At 40.0% G+C, this 22,733-nt stretch overlaps 3 protein-coding genes across 3 annotated transcripts; all 3 read right to left on the minus strand.

Annotated features, from left to right (window-relative positions):
- Positions 1-755: 755 nt before the first annotated feature.
- On the minus strand, positions 756-4,092 carry LOC124139034. Its single transcript, XM_046506011.1, has 3 exons — positions 3,939-4,092; positions 1,756-1,897; positions 756-887 (listed from the first exon to the last, which is right to left on the minus strand). The coding sequence occupies exons 1-3, from the start codon at positions 3,973-3,975 to the stop codon at positions 839-841; spliced, it is 228 nt and encodes a 75-aa protein (XP_046361967.1). The 5' UTR covers positions 3,976-4,092; the 3' UTR covers positions 756-838.
- Positions 4,093-8,264: 4,172 nt separating this feature from the next.
- Positions 8,265-10,882, minus strand: LOC124139033. Its single transcript, XM_046506009.1, has 3 exons — positions 10,728-10,882; positions 9,256-9,397; positions 8,265-8,396 (listed from the first exon to the last, which is right to left on the minus strand). The coding sequence occupies exons 1-3, from the start codon at positions 10,762-10,764 to the stop codon at positions 8,348-8,350; spliced, it is 228 nt and encodes a 75-aa protein (XP_046361965.1). The 5' UTR covers positions 10,765-10,882; the 3' UTR covers positions 8,265-8,347.
- A 3,465-nt stretch (positions 10,883-14,347) lies between these two features.
- Positions 14,348-16,904, minus strand: LOC125372845. Its single transcript, XM_048383514.1, has 3 exons — positions 16,757-16,904; positions 15,335-15,476; positions 14,348-14,475 (listed from the first exon to the last, which is right to left on the minus strand). Exons 1-3 carry the CDS (start codon positions 16,791-16,793, stop codon positions 14,427-14,429), a joined length of 228 nt encoding a protein of 75 aa, XP_048239471.1. The 5' UTR covers positions 16,794-16,904; the 3' UTR covers positions 14,348-14,426.
- Positions 16,905-22,733: the final 5,829 nt, after the last annotated feature.

Genomic DNA, 22,733 nt, shown 5'->3' on the forward strand with positions numbered 1-22,733 from the left:
ATTGGTTTCTGATATAACTTGGAATATTCTTTTTTATTCATAATTTTAAGGTACTTGCGCCATCTAATGATTTGGGTGGAACATCAGATGGATTATTTGCTGTTAGGATTGAAAATGATCGCCTCCAGACAAGTCTTTGTGAACCGACCATGTAAATTCATTAAATAGATTGGTGAAAAATCAACAGCGGAATAGGTGTTAGTAGCAGGATGTGGATATGTACTTGATCCATCATTGAAAATGCATAAGTTGTTAGCGGAAATGAAATCTTGTATGAATGTCAACACCTCCCCATGGCCATGATATTGGATTTCCAACTGCCAGCTCCAAGAATACTGGGATGTACACTACATGCACAATATTACTCTCAAATAATTAAAAGCAACAAAACCCTTTCCCTAATCAGGAGAACTTAACTTAGTCCACTGTACACTTCAGGCTATATCGTAAGTATGCGTTTGTGGCCCCACCTGTGGCACCCGTCACAACCACAGGCAAAGGTAAGTCATGTTCACCTGAACAAAAACGGGAACAAATGGGACAAGTCACAGTGAAGAATCGCATGAAAGTGAATCGCATCAGACTTCATAAATATTCGTCACTGATGCGTCAAATTTGAAAAGGTCCAGCATGTCCACATAAACCGTTTTAATAACTTTCACTTAGGTTTTGAATATTGGGAACATGATCAAAAGTAACCAATCGCGACTATTGCAGAGAATGCAGAAATTAATTAAAAGAGAACAAAATCCAAGTTGCTGCACAATATTTATTGATGTGAATAGGCCATCAAGTTTACATTCATCAACTATCTATATCGTCATATAATCAGTCAGTCCTATTTATCGCAGGGCTGGCTGCAGTCGTCGGAGGTGAGGCTGCTGTCACTGAAACGGGAAATCGAGAAATAAAGGTTCACCACGATACTCAAGTTTGTATTTCAATATTGAATTAGCTCTGGCATTTTGGTCATTTGAACAATTTAACCCCTCTTTCGTAAATATTCTTTCGTCATTATTACAATATATCATCAGGCGTATACATTGTAAGTTTGGAGTGAGTGAGTTTGATTGACGCCGCTTTTGGAAATATTCCAGCAATACCATTGGGGTGTATATTGCAGTCTACATCTATTTGCAGTGGAACCGTGTTCCCACCATCATTGAATTACGCGGAATCTAGGACGAATAATGTATGGCATGTAATCGGGCAGACATTTGTGTCGAATCATTACTCAAATCCCGGTAGAGACTGCCACAGATGGATTCACGAACTGTGACTATTGGGGATTGGGCGGACAAAATGGTAGAAATGTGGGATTTAGTGTATCTTATCCCGTACTATTTCTGCTCCTTAGTTTTCATGAATTCTGCAGGCACAGGCCGACTTGTTATATCAGTTGATGAACAGACCGCAGGACCCACGGCGGGAGAGACTGCCATAGTTCGATTCATGGACTGAGACAAATTTGGATATGGTGAATTGGGAAAGGTACCCCATACTATTACTGCTAATCCATTATGTTCTACTATTTGAATTCAACAGTTACAGAACAGAACAACTTTACAGAACATGAATTCTTCAGTTACAGAACTACTGGTATATCACTAGTAGAGAATACCACATTCTCATTAATTGAGACAAACGAATTAGGAGAAATGTTGGATTTAGTGTATATTATAATGTTACAGTTATATGAGTTGGTGATCAAACCAGTCACTAAGTCACACTGAAGTTTGAAGTTATATATCTTACGCGCAAAGCATGCGGTCCCGGATGCAGTTGTCACAGACGACGGAGCCGTTGGAGATGCAGAATGGACCGTCAAGGTAGCTGAAGCAGTCTGTGGTGGAACAGAAGAAGGCGCTCACACGAGCATCTGTTACCTGGTAGGCAGCTGGAGGTTGAAAAAAAGTCTGCTATTGGACTGCACTTACAACGATGATAAAGTCTTATTATAACACGTCCCATTTTAATTCTGGAAACCCAAAAGTCCAGAAACTCTACGGTCTTTGCCCAGTCTCGGTTAAAGGTATTTACAAAATTAAAGATGCTGTTTTCATGGGAACATACCAAGGAAGAAAAAATGAAAATTTTTTTGTTCAAAACTCAATATTTAGACTATGTCGCCCATGGGCAGGCCCATGGGCGAAGTCTGGCCCATGGGTAGGCCCATTCTATATAACTTAATTCAACGATTTTATAGCGATATTGAAATATTTCGCCCATGGGCGAGAAAAAGGTTTGGCCCATGGGCGAGAATACGTTCCTTTACTCAAAACTCATGTTTTTGTTTCGCAAATACATTTAAATGTATTTATTCAAGTATCATGACACAAAATTTAACTCATTTTAACTTAATTCAACGATTTTATAGCGATATTGAAATATTTCGCCCATGGGCGAGAAAAAGGTTTGGCCCATGGGCGAGAATACGTTCCTTTACTCAAAACTCATGTTTTTGTTTCGCAAATACATTTAAATGTATTTATTCAAGTATCATGACACAAAATTTGAACTCATTTTAACTTAATTCAACGATTTTATAGCGATATTGAAATATTTCGCCCATGGGCGAGAAAAAGGCTTGGCCCATGGGCGAAAATATGTTCCTTTACTTAAATCTCATGTTTATATTTCGCAAATACATTAAATGTATTTATTCTAGTATCATGACACAAAATTTAACTCATTTTAAATTAATTAAACTATTTTATAGCGATATTGAAATATTTCGCCCATGGGCGAGAAAAGGGTTTTGCCCATCAACTAACTGTGTGCAAAGTATATATTATTTTTCGATGGCATGTTTGAATCCTGCATTCTGATAGGTCGTTGGCGGTAAGGAATGTACGTTAGACCATGACGTTTGAAGACGATTGCATCAGCCCTACAATGTTTGAAAGTTCTTCTTTCCTAAACACTCTTTTACTGAGGTAACGTTGTGAAATAAATTCAAACTTTGACTGGACATTCTTTTGTACTTTTATACTATGTGAGTGACGCACGTGGAATGTGTTGTCTGCGGCTGTTGCACATGCATCAGGAACAGTTGCTAGTTGATCTTCACAATGCATGACACAAGGTTCCTTACAATTTACAATCGCTTGCACGTTTGGAAAATAGGCTGACGGTGATCACAGGAAATCTTGAATCATGAGGTGAGGTGAGGTGATATGGGGTTTAACGTCGCGTCCAAGATTATTGCACTTAAATAGCGACCTGCATGCATGTGTGTGTGTGGCTGCTTGTACTAGTCCGGACTGATGCCGATTTATGGTGCTAGCACACTGAGATACCATGCCACAGTTTAACATGAATGCCCCACTCGGACACAGTATACTGACTCCGAGCCGACCAGTCCTTGTTTTAGCCCTTTAATGCCGAGCGCAAGACAGGGAAACAACAAGTACCATCTTTTAACGTCTTTTGGTATGATGGAATCTCGGACACATGCTTTTCGAAAAGAAAATTATTCACTACAATGCCCGTCCAAGCGTACACTAATTTCAATGTTGGTTCAAAATAATGCAGTTTGCATGTGAGCATTTAATCCAAAGTTTAAAAGAATGAACAGCTTTCAGACACACTGTCCCGAAGAATTATTTGTATGAAACTCCTAGTCACTGTGAACGAATTGCGCTTGGAAATATACTTCATAAACATGAATTGCGGGACGTTGGTACAGTTCATCGGATTACAGGGAGAACTGCACGAACAGCCAATCTTTGGTTAATTCTTAGAAGAAGCAGGATTTGACCACAATTTCAAAACGTTTTCAAATCCTCCATAAAGGCTCAATGCACCTTTTGGTATCGTTGTTACTTGCAAAGTACAGTAATTTCAACCTAAATATTTCCAAATATTAACCAATATTAAAAGGGGAACGCATATGAAATAGTATTTAAAACAAACAACAGAATCCAAAGACTGCTTACCGAATGCCATAAGAGCGAAGATGACGAGGACCTTCATGATGTCTGTGTTGCTGAGGACGTTGTTTTGCTTGTCTGTAGAAAATGGAAGTGGCTGGAGTGGAAGGCGAACTCTCGTCTTTTATAGGCAAGTCTGATCGGTGGGAACAATCCATTTTCTCTTGCGTCACAGCATGTAGTAATTTCAAATAATTTCAGAACATACCTACACCATATACCCAGTCAGAAAGCTGCTGTGGCGCCTGCGCACAACAACCTATTGGCTAATTGCACACCGTTAATTAAACCATGCGGACTTGAACTGTGAACCCCACTTAGACCCGACTCCATACCATGGAGCTATTTGTAGCTGCATTGCTACATGATTTGTTTCAATATACCATGAACTTATTGGTATACTTACGATGACCGTCCCAAATCTGCAGCCATATGTGAAAGTGGTGATTTTGATTTTGTTTCAAGAGGTGTATTGTGAATAAAAGTCACAAAAAACTTTCTATATTCATACGAAATCTCTGTTAAAACATGCAGCATGTGCATGTAATCGATTTCAAACTTCAGGAAGAATGATTTTTTCCAGCATTTTCGGGAATATGTTTTTAAACCTTTTAGTTGTGCGAAAGTAATTTATTGATGATGCGTTCATGACATGTAAAACAAGCGTACATGTAAATAGCGTTTTCGAACTTTTAATGAACCATATGGGTAATATTGTCACATACATGTAGGTCAGCGTCTGCAATCATATCCTGTGATGTTATATTTGCTGTATTGCGTTACCTCTAAAAAACAGTAGTAATCGTGTTAGAAGTAGTGGTAGTAGTAGTAGCAGCAGCAGCAGCAGCAGCAGCAGCAGCAGCAGCAGCAGCAACAGAACTATTTTGCCGCTTGTGTACAGTTTTTACTGCAAACCAAATGATGCTAATTTGCCATTTCGCTACTCTGAAAGCTCTTATCAAAGCTAAATATTTCAGGGCATATGTGAAGCCTTGTGTAGACACGTGTTGATTACTACTTCTTTAAGTATTTGTTTCAACAGATCTCTCAACTCTGTTTGCTTCGTACATGCACATTATGTCTCAGTCACAGTTGGTACATTACAACTCATCTAGAAAATACAAGATAGTGGTATTTGGTGATGATGGTCCAACGAGACATTATGGCAACAAGGTAATCATGTTTATCTTCACATGTATTTGGGGATTATCTTCACAACAAACCTGCCAATATCAGAGTCCCAAATTCGACCCGTCTCACGGATTAAACGTCACTGTAATAATATCTCATTGCCAAAAAGGATTTGGAAAATTTCTTTTGAAATAGTATACACATAATTATATGAAGAATCAATGCAAGAGAATAACCAGCCTAGGTTTTCTGCCGAAACAAATTCCAAGAGCGTTAAGGGCAAATAGCTGTGGAAATTATATAAATGGATCACTAATTATCAGTAATGACACCAGGTGTTCGCGAAATGGGAAAACATCTCCTCCCGGAAGCAATGTACACACGTGTGTGTGTGTGTGTGTGTGTGTGTGTGTGTGTGTGTGTGTGTGTGTGTGTGTGTGTGTGTGTGTGTGTGTGTGTGTGTGTGTGTGTGTGTGTGTGTGTGTTTACGTGTGTTTAGGTGTGTTTAGGTGTGTGCGTATCTAGGTGTGTAGGTGTGTATGTGTCTAGGTGTGTGTGTGTGTCTAGGGGTGGGTGTGGGTGTGTCTAGGTGTGTGTGTGTGTGTGTGTGTGTGTAGGTGTGTGTGTCTAGGTGTGTATGTTCTGTGTGTGTGTGTCTAGGTGTGTGTGTGTGTGTAGGTGTGTGTGTGTGTGTGTGTGTCTAGGTATCTGTTAGTGTGTGTTTAGGTGTGTAGGTGTGTGTGTGTCTAGGTGTGTAGGTGTGTATGTGTCTAGGTGTGTGTGTGTGTCTAGGGGTGGGTGTGGGTGTGTCTAGGTGTGTGTGTAGGTGTGTGTGTCTAGGTGTGTATGTTCTGTGTGTGTGTGTCTAGGTGTGTGTGTGTGTGTGTAGGTGTGTGTGTGTGTGTGTCTAGGTATCTGTTAGTGTGTGTTTAGGTGTGTAGGTGTGTGTGTGTCTAGGTGTGTGTGTGTGTCTAGGTGTGTAGGAGTATGTGTGTCTAGGAGGGTAGGTGTCTCTAGGTTTGTAGGTGTGTGTGTGGTGTGTGCGTGTGTGAGTGGGTGTGGGTGTGGATGTGTGTGTTGGTGTGGGTGTATGTCTAGGCGTGTATGTGTGTGTAGAAATATAATATGAACAATATAAAAGTATCACCATTTTAAAAGAACGAATGATGACTGGTTGACATATGAAATATTTTTCCTAACCTTGAGAGTATAGTGGAATATTTTGGCAGCATCATAGCACAAATTTGGGAGATCAGTGATGATAAAACTTACTTTATCCGCATCACTAATTAATATTGGTAAAAATATCTAGAACATTTTCACAGGAATTCGACAATGAACTAAAAGCATGAGACTTTGTCTTTTTATTTGGTCAGGGCAGTTAGTTGTTTTAGTAGTTTCTGAGAACTCTTGACCAGTGTCCGCGATAGATTTTTATGGTGGCTTCCATCCTACGAGAAGTGAAGTTTCACTCTTCTGATCATTTCACGTCTAGTTCTACATGTAGACATCCTGATTGGCCTTTCGTGGGTAATATGAGCCACTCTCTATTTCATGAATGCAATTAGTTATTGGCAGGTTGTATCAGAAGATATTCTCACATTTAGTGATCAGCATTTTTTGTTGAAGATACCAATGATAGCTAAGGATAGCATCGTTAACGTGTTCCATAGAAATAAGGGAATATTTTTTTAAACTCTGCCGTCTATCCCATCATGATCAGTCCTCTTTGGGCTTACAGGTTACAATTGGTTACAAAGACATGGTGGTCAGGCTCGCTGACTTGGTTTACTGTGTGTCGTCATATCCTAACGGTAAGGGACGTTGCTCAAAGTATCAATCACTGGTTTTTCTGGTCCAGACCTGATTATTAACAGGCCACCATCATGTAGCTGGACTATTGCTGAATGTGGCGTTGAACAACAAAACATCAGATAAAGAGTAGTGGTGTATGCTGTAGCAGCGTCCAGCACATCCTGGGATGTTGCATTCCATGACAAGATACCAAACATACCCCAGCTATATTGCCGCTACTAGATCCATATCCAATGTCGTAACCTTGGCTTGTTGTTACATGTATGAAAAGGTAAAGGCACGGTGGGGTAGTTTAGTTGTTGAGGGGCTTCTCCTCCCTTCACAGACCTGGGTTTGAAGCCAATTAATATGTCCCATCGACCCGTGAAGATTCCGGGGTAGAATAGGTCTTCAGCAACCCATACTTGCCGTAAAAGGCGACTATGCTTGTCGTAAAAGGCGACTAACGGGATCGGGTGGTCAGGCTCGCTGACTTGGTTGATACATGTCATCGATCCCAACAGCGTGGATCGATGCTCATGATGTCAATCACTGGATTGTCTGGTCCAGTCTCGATTATTTAACAGACCGCCGTCATATAGCTGGAATATTGCTGAGTGCGGCGTTAAACAACACACAAACAAAATATTATGTCCCATCTCACTTTTATAATTATAGGATATACAATCTTGATGTCTACTATGCGTCTCAATAAGATTGAGGCATACTCCAATAGTGCCTTCCACTACACTTTTCAAAATATATATTAGTAAGCAACATAAACAAAGAACACTACATGGTTGACAGCATTTCATGATGTAATCAAAACCGAGCAGGATTTCAAACTGAAGGCATACACCAATAAAGGTTTGCTTGTACGATGGGAACCAGCATGGCACATCTTATCACCTTGCGCTGGTCGTGTTAAGAGTTTGCCAAAGAGGTCCAGGGTCGACTCGAAGAAAGGGCATATCATGAGAGTCCCTATTTTTATATTTAAATGTCAACTACAATTACTCTCAAATAATTAAAAGCAACAAAACCCTTTCCATAATCATGAGAACTTAACTTAGTCCACTGTACACTTCAGGCTATATCGTAAGTATGCGTTTGTGGCCCCACCTGTGGCACCCGTCACAGCCACAGGCAAAGGTAAGTCATGTTCACCTGAACAAAAACGGGAACAAATGGGACAAGTCACAGTGAAGAATCGCATGAAAGTGAATCGCATCAGACTTCATAAATATTCGTCACTGATGCGTCAAATGTGAAAAGGTCCAGCATGTCCACATAAACCGTTTTAAAAACCTTCACTTAGGTTTTGCATATTGTGACCATGATCCAAAGTAACCAATCGCGACTATTGCAGAGAATGCAGAAATTAATTGAAAGAGAACAAAATCCAAGTTGCTGCACAATATTTATTGATGTGAATAGGCCATCAAGTTTACATTCATCAACTATCTATATCGTCATATAATCAGTCAGTCCTATTTATCGCAGGGCTGGATGCAGTAGGAGGAGGTGAGGCTGCTGTCACTGAAACGGGAAATCGAGAAATAAAGGTTCACCACGATACTCAAGTTTGTATTTCAATATTGAATATAACTCTGGCATTTTGGCCATTTGAACAATTTTAACCCTCTTTCATAAAAATTGTTTAGTCATTATTACGATACATCATCAGGCGTATAAGTTTGGAGTGAGTGAGTTTGATTGACGCCGCTTTTGGAAATATTCCAGCAATACCATTGGGGTGTATATTGCAGTCTACATCTATTTGCAGTGGAACCGTGTTCCCACCATCATTGAATTACGCGGAATCTAGGACGAATAATGTATGGCATGTAATCGGGTAGACATGTGTGTCGAATCATTACTCAAACCCCGGTAGAGACTGCCACAGATGGATTCACGAACTGTGACTATTGGGGATTGGGCGGACAAAATGGTAGAAATGTGGGATTTAGTATATCTTATCCCGTACTATTTCTGCTCCTAAGTTTTCATGAATTCTGCAGGCACAGGCCGACTTGTTATATCAGTTGATGAACAGACCGCAGGACCCACGGGAGAGACCGCCATTGTTCGATTCATGGACTAAGACAAATTTGGATAGGATGAATTGGGAAAGATACCCCATACTATTACAGCTAATTCATTAAGTTCTACTACTTGACTTCAACAGTTACAGAACAGAACAACTTTACAGAATATGAATTCTTCAGTTACAGAACTACTGGTATATTACTAGTAGAGAATACCACATTCTCATTAATTTAGACAAACGAATTAGGAGAAATGTTGGATTTAGTGTATATTATGATGGTACAGTTATATTAGTTGGTGATCAAACCAGTCACTAAGTCACACTGAAATTTGAAGTTATATATCTTACGCGCAAAGCATGCCGTCCCGGATGCAGTTGTCACAGACGACGGAGCCGTTGGAGATGCAGAATGGACCGTCAAGGTAGCTGAAGCAGGCTTTGCCGGAACAGACGAAGTCTTTCATACGAGCATCTGTTACCTGGTAGGCAGCTGGAGGTTGAAAAAAGGCTGCTATTGGACTGGACAACGATGATAAAGTCTTATTATATTATTTTTCGATGGCATGTTTGGATGCTGCATTCTGATTGGTCGTTGGCGGTAAGGAATGTACGTTAGACCATGACGTTTGAAGACGATTGCATCAGCCCTAAAATGTTTGAAAGTTCTTCTTTCCTATGCACTCTTTTACTGAGGTAACGTTGTGAAATAAATTCAAACTTTGACTGGACATTCTTTTGTACTTTTATACTATGTGAGTGATGCACGTGGAATGTGTTGTCTGCGGCTGTTGCGCACGCACCAGGAACAGTTGCTAGTTGATCTTCACAATGCATGACACAAGGTTCCTAACAATTTACAATCGCTTGCACGTTTGGAAAATAGGCTGACGTTGATCACAGGAAATCTTGAATCATGAGGTGAGGTGAGGTGATATGGGGTTTAACGTCGCGTCCAAGATTATTGCACTTATATAGCGACCTGCATGCGTGTGTGTGTGTGCGTGTGCGTGTGCGTGTGCGTGTGTGTGTGTGTGTGTGTGTGTGTGTGTGTGTGTGTGTGTGTGTGTGTGTGTGTGTGTGTGTGCGCGTGTGTGCGTGTGTGCGTGTGTGTGTGTGTGTGTGTGTGGCTGCTTGTACTAGTCCGGACTGGTGCCGATTTATGGTGCTAGCACACTGAGATACCATGCCACAGTTTAACATGAATGCCCAACTCAGACACAGTATACTGACTCCGAGCCGACCAGTCCTTGTTTTAGCCCCTTAATGCCGAGCGCCAGACAGGGTAACAACAAGTACAATCTTTTAACGTCTTTTGGTATGATCGAACCCCGGAGACATGCTTTTCGAAAAGAAAATTATTCACTACAATGCCCGCCCAAGCGTACACTAATTTCAATGTTGGTTCAAAATAATGCAGTTTGCATGTGAGCATTTAATCCAAAGTTTAAAAGAATGAACAGCTTTCAGACACACTGTCCCGAAGAATTATTTGTATGAAACTCCTAGTCACTATGAACGAATTGCGCTTGGAAATATACTTCATAAACATGAATTGCGGGACGTTGGTACAGTTCATCGGATTACAGGGAGAACTGCACGAACAGTCAATCTTAGGTTAATTCTCAGAAGAAGCAGGATTTGACCACAATTTCAAAACGTTTTCAAATCCTCCATAAAGCCTCAATGCACCTTTTGGTATCGTTGGTACTTGCAAAGTACAGTCATTTCAACCTAAATATTTCCAAATATTAACCACTATTAATAGGGTACGCAAATGAAATAGTATTTAAAACAAACAACAGAATCCAAAGTCTGCTTACCGAATGCCATAAGAGCGAGGATGACGAGGACCTTCATGATGTCTGTGTTGCTGAGGACGTTGTTTTGCTTGTCTGTAGAAAATGGAAGTGGCTGGAGTGGAAGGCGAACTCTCGTCTTTTATAGGCAAGTCTGATCGGTGGGAACAATCCATTTTCTCTTGCGTCACAGCATGTGGTCATTTCAAACAATTTCGGAACATACCTACACCATATACCCAGTCAGAAAGCTTCTGTGGCGCCTACGCACGACGCCCAATTGGCTAATTGCACACCGTTAATTAAACCATGCGGACTTGAACTGTGAACCCCACTTTGATCCGACTCCATACCATGGAGCTATTTGTAGCTGCATTGCTACATGATTTATTTGAATGTACCATGAACTTATTGGTATACTTACGATGACCGTCTCAAATCTGCAGCCATATGTGAAAGTGGTGATTTTGATTTTGTTTCAAGAGGTGTATTGTGAATAAAAGTCACAAAAAACTTTCTATATTCATACGAAATCTCTGCATGTGCATATAATCGATTTCAAACTTCAGGAAGAATGATTTTTTTCCAGCATTTTCGGGAATATGTTTTTGAAACTTTCAGTTGTGCGAAAGTAATTTATTGATGATGCGTTCATGACATGTAAAACAAGCGTACATGTAAATAGCGTTTTCGAACTTTTAATGAACCATATGGGTAATATTGTCACATACATGTAGGTCAGCGTCTGCAATTATATCCTGTGATGTTATATTTGCTGTATTGTGTTACCTCTAAAAAACAGTAGTAATCGTGTTAGAAGTAGTGGTGGTAGTAGTAGCATTAGCAGCAACAGAACTATTTTGCCGCTTGTGTACAGTTTTTATTGCAAACCAAATGATGCTAATTTGCCATTTCGCTACTCTGAAAGCTATTATCAAAGCTAAATATTTCAGGGCATATGTGAAGCCTTGTGTAGACACGTGTTGATTAATACTTCTTTAAGTAATTGTTTCAACAGATCTCTCAACTCTGTTTGCTTCGTAAATGCACATTATGTCTCAGTCACAGTTGGTACATTACAGCAGAGAAAGAACATTTTAACTCATTTAGAAAATACAAGATAGTGGTATTTGGTTATATGGTGGTCCAACGAGACATTATGGCAACAAGGTAATCATGTTTATCTTCACGTGTATTTGGGGATTATCTTTACAACAAACCTGCCAATATCAGAGTCCCAAATTCGACCCATCTCACGGATTAAACGTCACCGTAATTTCATTTCATTGCCAAAAAGGATTTGGATAATTTCTTTTTAAATAAACTTTTAGTATACACATAATTATATGAAGTATCAATGCAAGAGAAAAACCAGCCTAGGTTTTCTGCCGAAACAAATTCCACTGAGCGTTAAGGGCAAAAAGCTGTGGAAATTATATAAATGGATCACTAATTATCAGTAATGACACCAGGTGTTCGCGAAATGGGAAAGCATGCCTTCCCTCCCGGAAGCAATGTACACACGTGTGTGTGTGTGTGTGTGTGTGTGTGTGTGTGTGTGTGTGTGTGTGTGTGCGTGCGTGCGTGCGTGCGTGCGTGCGTTCGTAAGTGTGTGTGTGTGTGTATGTGTGTGTGTTTGCGTGCGTTCGTAAGTGTGTGGGTGTGTGTGTGTGTGTGTGTGTGTGTCTAGGTGTGTGTTGTGTGTGTAGGTGTGTGTGTGTCTAGCTGTGTAGGTGTGTGTTGTGTGTCTAGGTGTGTACGTGTGTGTGTGTGTGTGTTTCTAGGTGTGTAGGTGTGTGTGTGTGTGTGTGTGTGTGTGTGTGTGTCTAGGTGTGTAGGTGTGTGTATGTGTGTGTCTAGGTGTGTGTTGTGTGTGTAGGTGTGTGTGTGTCTAGCTGTGTAGGTGTGTGTTGTGTGTCTAGGTGTGTACGTGTGTGTGTGTGTGTGTTTCTAGGTGTGTAGGTGTGTGTGTGTCTAGGTGTGTGTGTGTATGTCTAGGTGTGTAGGTGTGTGTGTCTAGGTGTGTGTGTGTCTAGGTGTGTAGGTGTGTGTATGTCTAGGTGTGTAGGTGTGTGTAGAAATTTTCGAAATAAATACAGATAAAAATATGAACAGTATAAAAGTATCACCATTTTAAAAGAACGAATGATGACTGGTTGACATATGAAATATTTTTCCTAACTTTGAGAGTATAGTGGAATATTTTGGCAGCATCATAGCACAAATTTGGGAAATCAGTGATGATAAAACTTACTTTATCCGCATCACTAATTAATATTGGTAAAAATATCTAGAACATTTTCACAGGAATTCGACAATGAACTAAGAGCATGAGACTTTGTCTTTTTATTTGGTCAGGGCAGTTAAATGTTTTAGTAGTTTCTGAGAACTCTTGACCAGTGTCCGCAATAGATTTTTATGGTGGCTTCCATCCTACGAGAAGTGAAGTTTCACTCTTGTGATCATTTCACGTCTAGTTCTACATGTAGACATCCTGATTGGCGTTTCGTGGGTAATATGAGCCACTCTCTTTTTCATGAATGCAATTAGTTATTGACAGGTTGTATCAGAAGATATTCTCACATTTAGTGATCAGCATTTTTTGTTGAAGATACCAATGATAGCTAAGGATAGCATCGTTAACGTGTTCCATAGAAATAAGGGAATATTTTTTTAAAACTCTGCCGTATATCCCATCATGATCAGTCCTCTTTGGGCTTACAGGTTACAATTGGTTACAAAGACATGGTGGTCAGGCTCGCTTACTTTGTTTACTGTGTGTCATCATGTCCTAACGGTAAGGGACGTTGCTCAAAGTATCAATCACTGGTTTTTCGGGTCCAGACCTGATGATTAACAGGCCACCATCATGTAGCTGGACTATTGCTGAATGTGGCGTTAAACAACAAAACATCAGTTAAAGAGTAGTGGTGTATGCTGTAGCAGCGTCCAGCACATCCTGGGATGTTGCATTCCATGACAAGATACCAAACATACCCCAGCTATAAATATTGCCGCTACTAGATCCATATCCAATGTCGTAACCTTGGCTTATTTTGACATGTATGTGAAGATAAAGGCACGGTGGGGTAGTTTAGTTGTTGAGGGGCTTCTCCTACCATCACAGACCTGGGTTTGAAGCCAATTGATATGTCCCATCGACCCGTGAAGATTCCGGGGTAGAATAGGTCGTCAGCAACCCATACTTGCCGTAAAAGGCGGCTATTTTTATATTTAAATGTCAACTACAATTACTCTCATATAAGTAAAAGCATAAAACCCTTTCCATAATCATGAGAACTTAACTTAGTCCACTGTACACTTCAGGCTATATCGTAAGTATGCGTTTGTGCTCCCACCTGTGGTACCCGTCATAACCACAGGCAAAGGTAAGTCATGTTCACCTGAACAAAAACGGGAACAAATGGGACAAGTCACAGTGAAGAATCGCATGAAAGTGAATCGCATCAGACTTCATATATATTCGTCACTGATGCGTCAAATGTGAAAAGGTCCAGCATGTCCACATAAACCGTTTTAATAACCTTCACTTAGGTTTTGCATATTGTGACCATGATCAAAAGTAACCAATCGCGACTATTGCAGAGAATGCAGAAATTAATTGAAAGAGAACAAAATCCAAGTTGCTGCACAATATTTATTGATGTGAATAGGCCATCAAGTTTACATTCATCAACTATCTATATCGTCATATAATCAGTCCTATTTATCGCAGGGCTGGTTGCAGTCGGAGGAGGTGAGGCTGGTGTCACTGAAACGGGAAATCGAGAAATAAAGGTTCACCACGATACTCAAGTTTGTATTTCAATATTGAATATAACTCTGGCATTTTGGCCATTTGAACAATTTTAACCCTCTTTCATAAAAATTGTTTCGTCATTATTACGATACATCATCGGGCGTATAATTTTGGAGTGAGTGAGTTTGATTGACGCCGCTTTTGGAAATATTCCAGCAATACCATTGGTGTGTATATTGCAGTCTACATCTATTTGCAGTGGAACCGTGTTCCCACCATTATTGAATTACGCGGAATCTAAGACGAATAATGTATGGCATGTAATCGGGTAGACATGTGTGTCGAATCATTACTCAAACCCCGGTAGAGACTGCCACAGATGGATTCACGAACTGTGACTATTGGGGATTGGGCGGACAAAATTGTAGAAATGTGGGATTTAGTATATCTTATCCCGTTCTATTTCTGCACCTTAGTTTTCATGAATTCTGCAGGCACAGGCCGACTTGTTATATCAGTTGATGAACAGACCGCAGGACCCACGGGAGAGACCGCCATTGTTCGATTCATGGACTAAGACAAATTTGGATAGGATGAATGGGGAAAGATACCCCATACTATTACAGCTAATTCATTAAGTTCTACTACTTGACTTCAACAGTTACAGAACAGAACAACTTTACAGAATATGAATTCTTCAGTTACAGAACTACTGGTATATCACTAGTAGAGAATACCACATTCTCATTAATTTAGACAAACAAATTAGGAGAAATGTTGGATTTAGTGTATATTATGATGGTACAGTTATATTAGTTGGTGATCAAACCAGTCACTAAGTCACACTGAAATTTGAAGTTATATATCTTACGCGCAAAGCATGCGGTCCCGGATGCAGTTGTCACAGACGACGGAGCCGTTGGAGATGCAGAATGGACCGTCAAGGTAGCTGAAGCAGTCTGTGCCGGAACAGGCGAAGGCGTTCATACGAGCATCTGTTACCTGGTAGGCAGCTGGAGGTTGAAAAAAAGGCTGCTATTGGACTGCATATTATTTTTCGATGGCATGTTTGAATCCTGCATTCTGATTGGTCGTTGGCGGTAAGGAATGTACGTTAGACCATGACGTTTGAAGACGATTGTATCAGCCCTAAAATGTTTGAAAGTTCTTCTTTCCTATGCACTCTTTTACTGAGGTAACGTTGTGAAATAAATTCAAACTTTGACTGGACATTCTTTTGTACTTTTATACTATGTGAGTGATGCACGTGGAATGTGTTGTCTGCGGCTGTTGCGCACGCACCAGGAACAGTTGCTAGTTGATCTTCACAATGCATGACACAAGGTTCCTAACAATTTACAATCGCTTGCACGTTTGTAAAATAGGCTGACGTTGATCACAGGAAATCCTGAATCATGAGATGAGGTGAGGTGATATGGGGTTTAACGTCGCGTCCAAGATTATTGCACTTATATAGCGACCTGCATGCATGTGTGTGTGTGTGTGTGTTTGTGTGTGTGTGTGTTTCTGTGTGTCTTTGTGTGTGTGTCTGTGTGTGTGTGTGTGTGTGTGTGTCTGTGTGTCTGTGTGTGTCTGTGTGGCTGCTTGTACTAGTCCGGACTGATGCCGATTTATGGTGCTAGCACACTGAGATACCATGCCACAGTTTAACATGAATGCCCCACTCGGACACAGTATACTGACGCCGAGCCGACCAGTCCTTGTTTTAGCCCCTTAATGCCGAGCGCCAGACAGGGTAACAACAAGTACCATCTTTTAACGTCTTTTGGTATGATCGAACCCCGACACATGCTTTTCGAAAAGAAAATTATTCACTACAATGCCCGCCCAAGCGTACACTAATTTCAATGTTGGTTCAAAATAATGCAGTTTGCATGTGAGCATTTAATCCAAAGTTTAAAAGAATGAACAGCTTTCAGACACACTGTCCCGAAGAATTATTTGTATGAAACTCCTAGTCACTATGAACGAATTGCGCTTGGAAATATACTTCATAAACATGAATTGCGGGACGTTGGTACAGTTCATCGGATTACAGGGAGAACTGCACGAACAGTCAATCTTAGGTTAATTCTCAGAAGAAGCAGGATTTGACAACAATTTCAAAACGTTTTCAAATCCTCCATAAAGCCTCAATGCACCTTTTGGTATCGTTGGTACTTGCAAAGTACAGTCATTTCAACCTAAATATTTCCAAATATTAACCACTATTAATAGGGTACGCAAATGAAATAGTATTTAAAACAAACAACAGAATCCAAAGTCTGCTTACCGAATGCCATAAGAGCGAGGATGACGAGGACCTTCATGATGTCTGTGTTGCTGAGGACGTTGTTTTGCTTGTCTGTAGAAAATAGAAGTGGCTGGAGTGAAAGGCGAACTCTCGTCTTTTATAGGCAAGTCTGATCGGTGGGAACAATCCATTTTCTCTTGCGTCACAGCATGTGGTCATTTCAAACAATTTCAGAACATACCTACACCATATACCCAGTCAGAAAGCTGCTGTGGCGCCTACGCACGACGCCCAATTGGCTAATTGCACACCGTTAATTAAACCATGCGGACTTGAACTGTGAACCCCACTTTGATCCGACTCCATACCATAGAGCTATTTGTAGCTGCATTGCTACATGATTTATTTGAATGTACCATGAACTTATTGGTATACTTACGATGACCGTTCCAAATCTGCAGCCATATGTGAAAGTGGTGATTTTGATTTTGTTTCAAGAGGTGTATTGTGAATAAAAGTCACAAAAAACTTTCTATATTCATACGAAATCTCTGCTAAAAAAATGCAGCATGTGCATGTAATCGATTTCAAACTTCAGGAAGAATGATTTTTTTCCAGTATTTTCGGGAATATGTTTTTGAAACTTTCAGTTGTGCGAAATTAATTATTGATGATGCGTTCATGACATGTAAAACAAGCGTACATGTAAATAGCGTTTTCGAACTTTAAATGAACCATATGGGTAATATTGTCACATACATGTAGGTCAGCGTCTGCAATTATATCCTGTGATGTTATATTTGCTGTATTGTGTTACCCCTAAAAAACAGTAGTAATCGTATTAGTAGTAGTGGTGGTAGTAGTAGCATTAGCAGCAACAGAACTATTTTGCCGCTTGTGTACAGTTGTTACTGCAAAACAAATGATGCTAATTTGCCATTTCGCTACTCTGAAAGCTCTTATCAAAGCTAAATATTTCAGGGCATATGTGAAGCCTTGTGTAGACACGTGTTGATTAATACTTCTTTAAGTATTTGTTTCAACAGATCTCTCAACTCTGTTTGCTTCGTAAATGCACATTATGTCTCACTCACAGTTGCAACATTACAGCAACGAAAGAACATTTTAACTCATCTAGAAAATACAAGATAGTGGTATTTGGTGATGGTGGTCCAACGAGACATTATGGCAACAAGGTAATCATGTTTATCTTCACATGTATTTGGGGATTATCTTCACAACAAACCTGCCAATATCAGAGTCCCAAATTCGACCCGTCTCACGGATTAAACGTCACCGTAATTATATTTCATTGCCAAAAAGGATTTGGATAATTTCTTTTTAAATAAACTTTTAGTATACACATAATTATATGAAGTATCAATGCAAGAGAATAACCAGACTAGGTTTTCTGCCGATACAAATTCCAAGAGCGTTAAGGGCAAATAGCTGTGGAAATTATAGAAATGGATCACTAATTATCAGTAATGACACCAGGTGTTCGCGAAATGAGAAAGGATCTCTTCCCGGAAGCAATGTACACACGTGTGTGTGTGTGTGTGTGTGTGTGTGTGTGTGTGTGTGTGTGTGTGTGTGTGTAGGTGTGTGTGTGTGTGTGTGTAGGTGTGTGTGTGTGTGTGTGTGTGTGTGTGTGTGTGTGTGTGTGTGTGTGTGTGTGTGTGTGTGTGTGTGTGTGTGTGTGTGTGTGTGTGTGTGTGTGTAGGTGTGTGTGTAGGTGTGTGTGTGTGTAGGTGTGTGTGTAGGTGTGTGTGTAGGTGTGTGTGTGGGTGTGTGTGTAGGTGTGTGTGTGTAGGGGTGGGGTGGGGGGGGGGTGGCTGGGGGGGTGGGGTGGGGATGTATGTCTAGGTGTGTATGTGTGTGTAGAAATTTTCGAAATAAATACACCAAAAAATATGAACAGTATAAAAGTATACCATTTTTAAAAGAACGAATAATGACTGGTTTACATATGAAATATATTTCCTAACTTCGAGAGTATAGTGGAATATTTTGGCAGCATCATAGAACAAATTTGGGAGTTCAGTGATGATAAAACTTACTTTATCCGCATCACTAATTAATATTGGTAAAAATATCTAGAACATTTTCACAAGAATCCGACAATGAACTAAAAGCATGAGACTTTGTCTTTTATTTGGTCAGGGCAGTTAAATGTTTTAGTAGTTTCTGAGACCTCTTGACCAGTGTCCGCGATAGATTTTTATGGTGGCTTCCATCCTACGAGAAGTGAAGTTTCACTCTTGTGATCATTTCACGTCTAGTTCTACATGTAGACATCCTGATTGGCGTTTCGTGGGTAATATGAGCCACTCTCTATTTCATGAATGCTTTAGTTATTGGCAGGTTGTAGCAGAAGATATTCTCACATTTAGTGATCAGCATTTTTTGTTGAAGATACCAATGATAGCTAAGGATAGCATCGTTAACGTCTTCCATAGAAATAAGGGAATATTGTTTTAAACTCTGCCGTCTATCCCATCATGATCAGTCCTCTTTGGGCTTACAGGTTACAATTGGTTACAAAGACATGGTGGTCAGGCTCGCTTACTTGGTTTACTGTGTGTCGTCATATCCTAACGGTAAGGTACGTTGCTCAAAGTATCAATTACTGGTTTTTCTGGTCCAGACCTGATTATTAACAGGCCACCATCATGTAGCTGGACTATTGCTGAATGTGGCGTTAAACAACAAAACATCAGATAAAGAGTAGTGGTGTATGCTGTAGCAGTGTCCAGCACATCCTGGGATGTTGCATTCCATGACAAGATACCAAACATACCCCAGCTATATTGCCGCTACTAGATCCATATCCAATGTCGTAACCTTGGCTTGTTGTTACATGTATGTAAAGATAAAGGCACGGTGGGGTAGTAGTATAGGTAATGATGGTTCTGGCTCACTTCCACTGGAGCTGGATTTATATACCTATACCATCACTACAGATGGAATTTTTTATGCCAAAATGACTATGCAATTCAATGATAGTCATAAGATTCAGCTAAATTGGCTCCAGCTCACCACCACCTGGAGCCAATGATATAAATTTTTATAGGTAATGATGGTTCTGGCTCACTTCCACTGGAGCCGGATTCGTATACCTATACTGCTACTACAGATGGAATTTTTTATGCCAAAATGATGATGCGATTTAACGATAGTCATGAGATTGGCTCTAGCTCACCAATATCTGGGGCCAATCATTGTTTCTATTAGTATAAAAATGATGATGCGATTCAACGAAAGTCGTTTTAAAAGAAATATCAATATTAATTAATAATGGATAAAATTTACTATAGCCCAAGAGGAAAGCCCTATTGGAAAGGTGTAGGAGCAATAAAAAAATTAGCCACCGCGGCTAAGGTATCTCAAGATGTGGCCAAGGATTGGTTAAAGAAACAAGCGATGTGGCAGATATATTTACCGGCACCGCGTTATATACCGAGGAAGAAGTTTGATATTTTTACGACGAATGAAGTTCATCAGGCTGACCTCTTGTTTTTTCCCCACGATAAGGTAAAACGCAAAACGTACAAATACGCTTTAACGGTAGTGGATGTGGCTAGTCGATACAAAGAGGCTGAGCCATTAACATCGAAAGAATCAACAGAGGTAGCTAATGCACTGAGTCACATATATAAACGTGGACCGCTAAAATGGCCTAAGCTATTTCAAGTAGATCCCGGTCGCGAGTTTATGGGATCGGTAACTAAACTGTTAACAAAGAACGATGTCAAAATCGTCCGTGGTGAAAGAGAGGCCCACCGCAGTCAAGCTATCGTCGAAAGATTTAACAGGACATTAGCGGAACGTTTGTTTGGCTATCAGTATGGGATCGAAATGAAATCGGAGCGATTGAGATCAACCGAATGGGTGACACGATTATCAGCCGTTGTATCAGCGCTGAATAATGAAGTAACGAGATTAATAGGGAAGAAACCATCCGATGCTATTAAAATGAAATCCTTGACTTCCGAATCTTCAGCACCGAGGAGAGGCAAAGAACGAAAACTTCCGGATAGAGTAAGGGTAAGATATTTATACCAGGCCGGTGAACTCGAAGGAGGCCTACGTCGCGCAACCGATCCCATATGGTCCCTTAAGACGTATAACATTAGTCGATTGGTTACGAAAGAAGGAGAGCCTATTCTTTATTATCTTCAAGATGGACCGGGTAGGGCATTTGTACGAGAAGAGTTGTTCATAGTTCCCGACGGTACGGTATTACCACCATAACCATAAGCATAGGTATTTACACCATCATTATCAATCCATCTCTTTGTATCTAAGGGGGATAATGATGTCTTGTTCATTCTTAATCCATATATCCTATGATCGTAACTTCTTAAAGAGTTCATCTCGTGTTTGAACGTTCTACCATTAAATAATGATTCTTTATACTGTTCGTGTTTGATATGCTTTTTTACAACATACTTCTTAACGCCCTTAGCTTTTCTTATCTCTCCATTATCGGACTTCTTTATAGAATACATCTTAGGTCTTAATCCCACATACTCCGCTATAGGGGTCCCAGCACATTCATCCTTCATCTTACCTAACACCTTTTTATTTACAACGCTGTGCAGTGGATTATCTTTTGGGTAATCGCTCGTGTCGTACATATCTATTTTTTCTGCCATATCTTTATACACATCCTCGGTTTGTATTTCCATCAACAAAGAATCTGTGTCGGTATATAACACCTCGCATCTATCGCCGTATTGCTTCTTAAGTTCATTGTAATAAAAGTCATACATTAAGTGTTTTTACAAGTCGAGAATACTCATACCGACGTACACCGGTCTGTTGAATTTTATATTACTCTTCTGCATATGCAACGCGGCTAAGTCGTTATCAAATATCTTGCTTCTGTTAAAAGCCGGACTGGCTATAAGTTTCCTGAGTCTTTCTTCCTCATTAGATCTGACTAATTTAACATCAACACGCTTCCTTAGATTCTCCATAGTTTTACCAAATACCGAGTTATTCATGAGCTTATACAGATTCTTTTCGAAATCGCTGGTAGCTATCTTTCTTAAATCTGTGTTCAACCTTATATAGGGCTCCATCCAAGGGCTTTGATCGAACTTTAGAACTCTGTGTATTTTCTTAAGTTTCATACCTAACGATAGATACAACTGGAGATTTCTGTAGTGAACTATATATTTTGTCTTATCCATCAAATTTGGTACGAGTTTTTCTACGTTAGCTAACCTACTATTTCCCATCAATGAGCGTTGATATTCCGACATCCAATCTTTATTAACCATTAATCTTTCGGGAGCTAGCGGATAACTGTTATGATCTTTATGTAACGAACTTGGATATTCCAAGTCAACTTCTAGTATGTACCCTTTATTCGCATCATTATTATGAATATTAATAACATTGATATTATCGATATCATCGACCCATTCAAAACCACCCGTGGGTAAAGGTTGACTCATAGCCCATCCGTACAAATTGTTAGCGTCGAGATATAATATATGCGTGTCGGGTTTACTGGGATCGTATCCTTCCACTAATTTATTATTAGCCTTAGAATACCTTTTAGCTGCCATCGATATACCACCTCTTAATCCTTTCTCAATAAACAAGTGCATATCGTAATCTGTGAGTAGTTTTAGTTCTACGCCGGTCTTCTTCAACAATGCATCCCACGATAGTCCGGGACTGGAATAGTACCATGCCGGGTCCAAGCCATATTGTTTGAAACACGTCTTTCTAAATATCTCAAATATATCGGTGAGTAACAGTACATCGGTTTTTAAGTACAGATCGTGATAATCACCTAAATTCTTACAACCTAATTTATCCCAGACCGTCAGAGCGTGTTCATAATCGGCATCTGTTATTCTAGATTCTGTTAAGTTACTATAGAATGATTCGAGGGTTGGTAATTCAGTTTCTTCGAATCTAGACCAATCATCCATATATTCGTAAGGATATACACCTTTTCTCAGCAACAAATGACGAGTAATCTTATCGGTATATTTAT

This window comes from Haliotis rufescens, unplaced genomic scaffold (genome assembly GCF_023055435.1).
Source record: "Haliotis rufescens isolate VD_foot unplaced genomic scaffold, xgHalRufe1.0.p SCAF_49, whole genome shotgun sequence".
In the NCBI taxonomy this organism is placed as follows: domain Eukaryota; kingdom Metazoa; phylum Mollusca; class Gastropoda; order Lepetellida; family Haliotidae; genus Haliotis; species Haliotis rufescens.

Coding starts and splice junctions, on each gene's coding strand:
- LOC125372845 (XM_048383514.1), bottom strand. CDS start 16,793: ATGAAGGTCCTCGTCATCCTCGCTCTTATGGCATTCG. Junction 15,477..16,756: donor CCTCGCTCTTATGGCATTCG/GTAAGCAGACTT, acceptor TTCAACCTCCAG/CTGCCTACCAGGTAACAGAT. Junction 14,476..15,334: donor CGGGACCGCATGCTTTGCGC/GTAAGATATATA, acceptor TTCCCGTTTCAG/TGACACCAGCCTCACCTCCT.
- LOC124139033 (XM_046506009.1), bottom strand. CDS start 10,764: ATGAAGGTCCTCGTCATCCTCGCTCTTATGGCATTCG. Junction 9,398..10,727: donor CCTCGCTCTTATGGCATTCG/GTAAGCAGACTT, acceptor TTCAACCTCCAG/CTGCCTACCAGGTAACAGAT. Junction 8,397..9,255: donor CGGGACGGCATGCTTTGCGC/GTAAGATATATA, acceptor TTCCCGTTTCAG/TGACAGCAGCCTCACCTCCT.
- LOC124139034 (XM_046506011.1), bottom strand. CDS start 3,975: ATGAAGGTCCTCGTCATCTTCGCTCTTATGGCATTCG. Junction 1,898..3,938: donor CTTCGCTCTTATGGCATTCG/GTAAGCAGTCTT, acceptor TTCAACCTCCAG/CTGCCTACCAGGTAACAGAT. Junction 888..1,755: donor CGGGACCGCATGCTTTGCGC/GTAAGATATATA, acceptor TTCCCGTTTCAG/TGACAGCAGCCTCACCTCCG.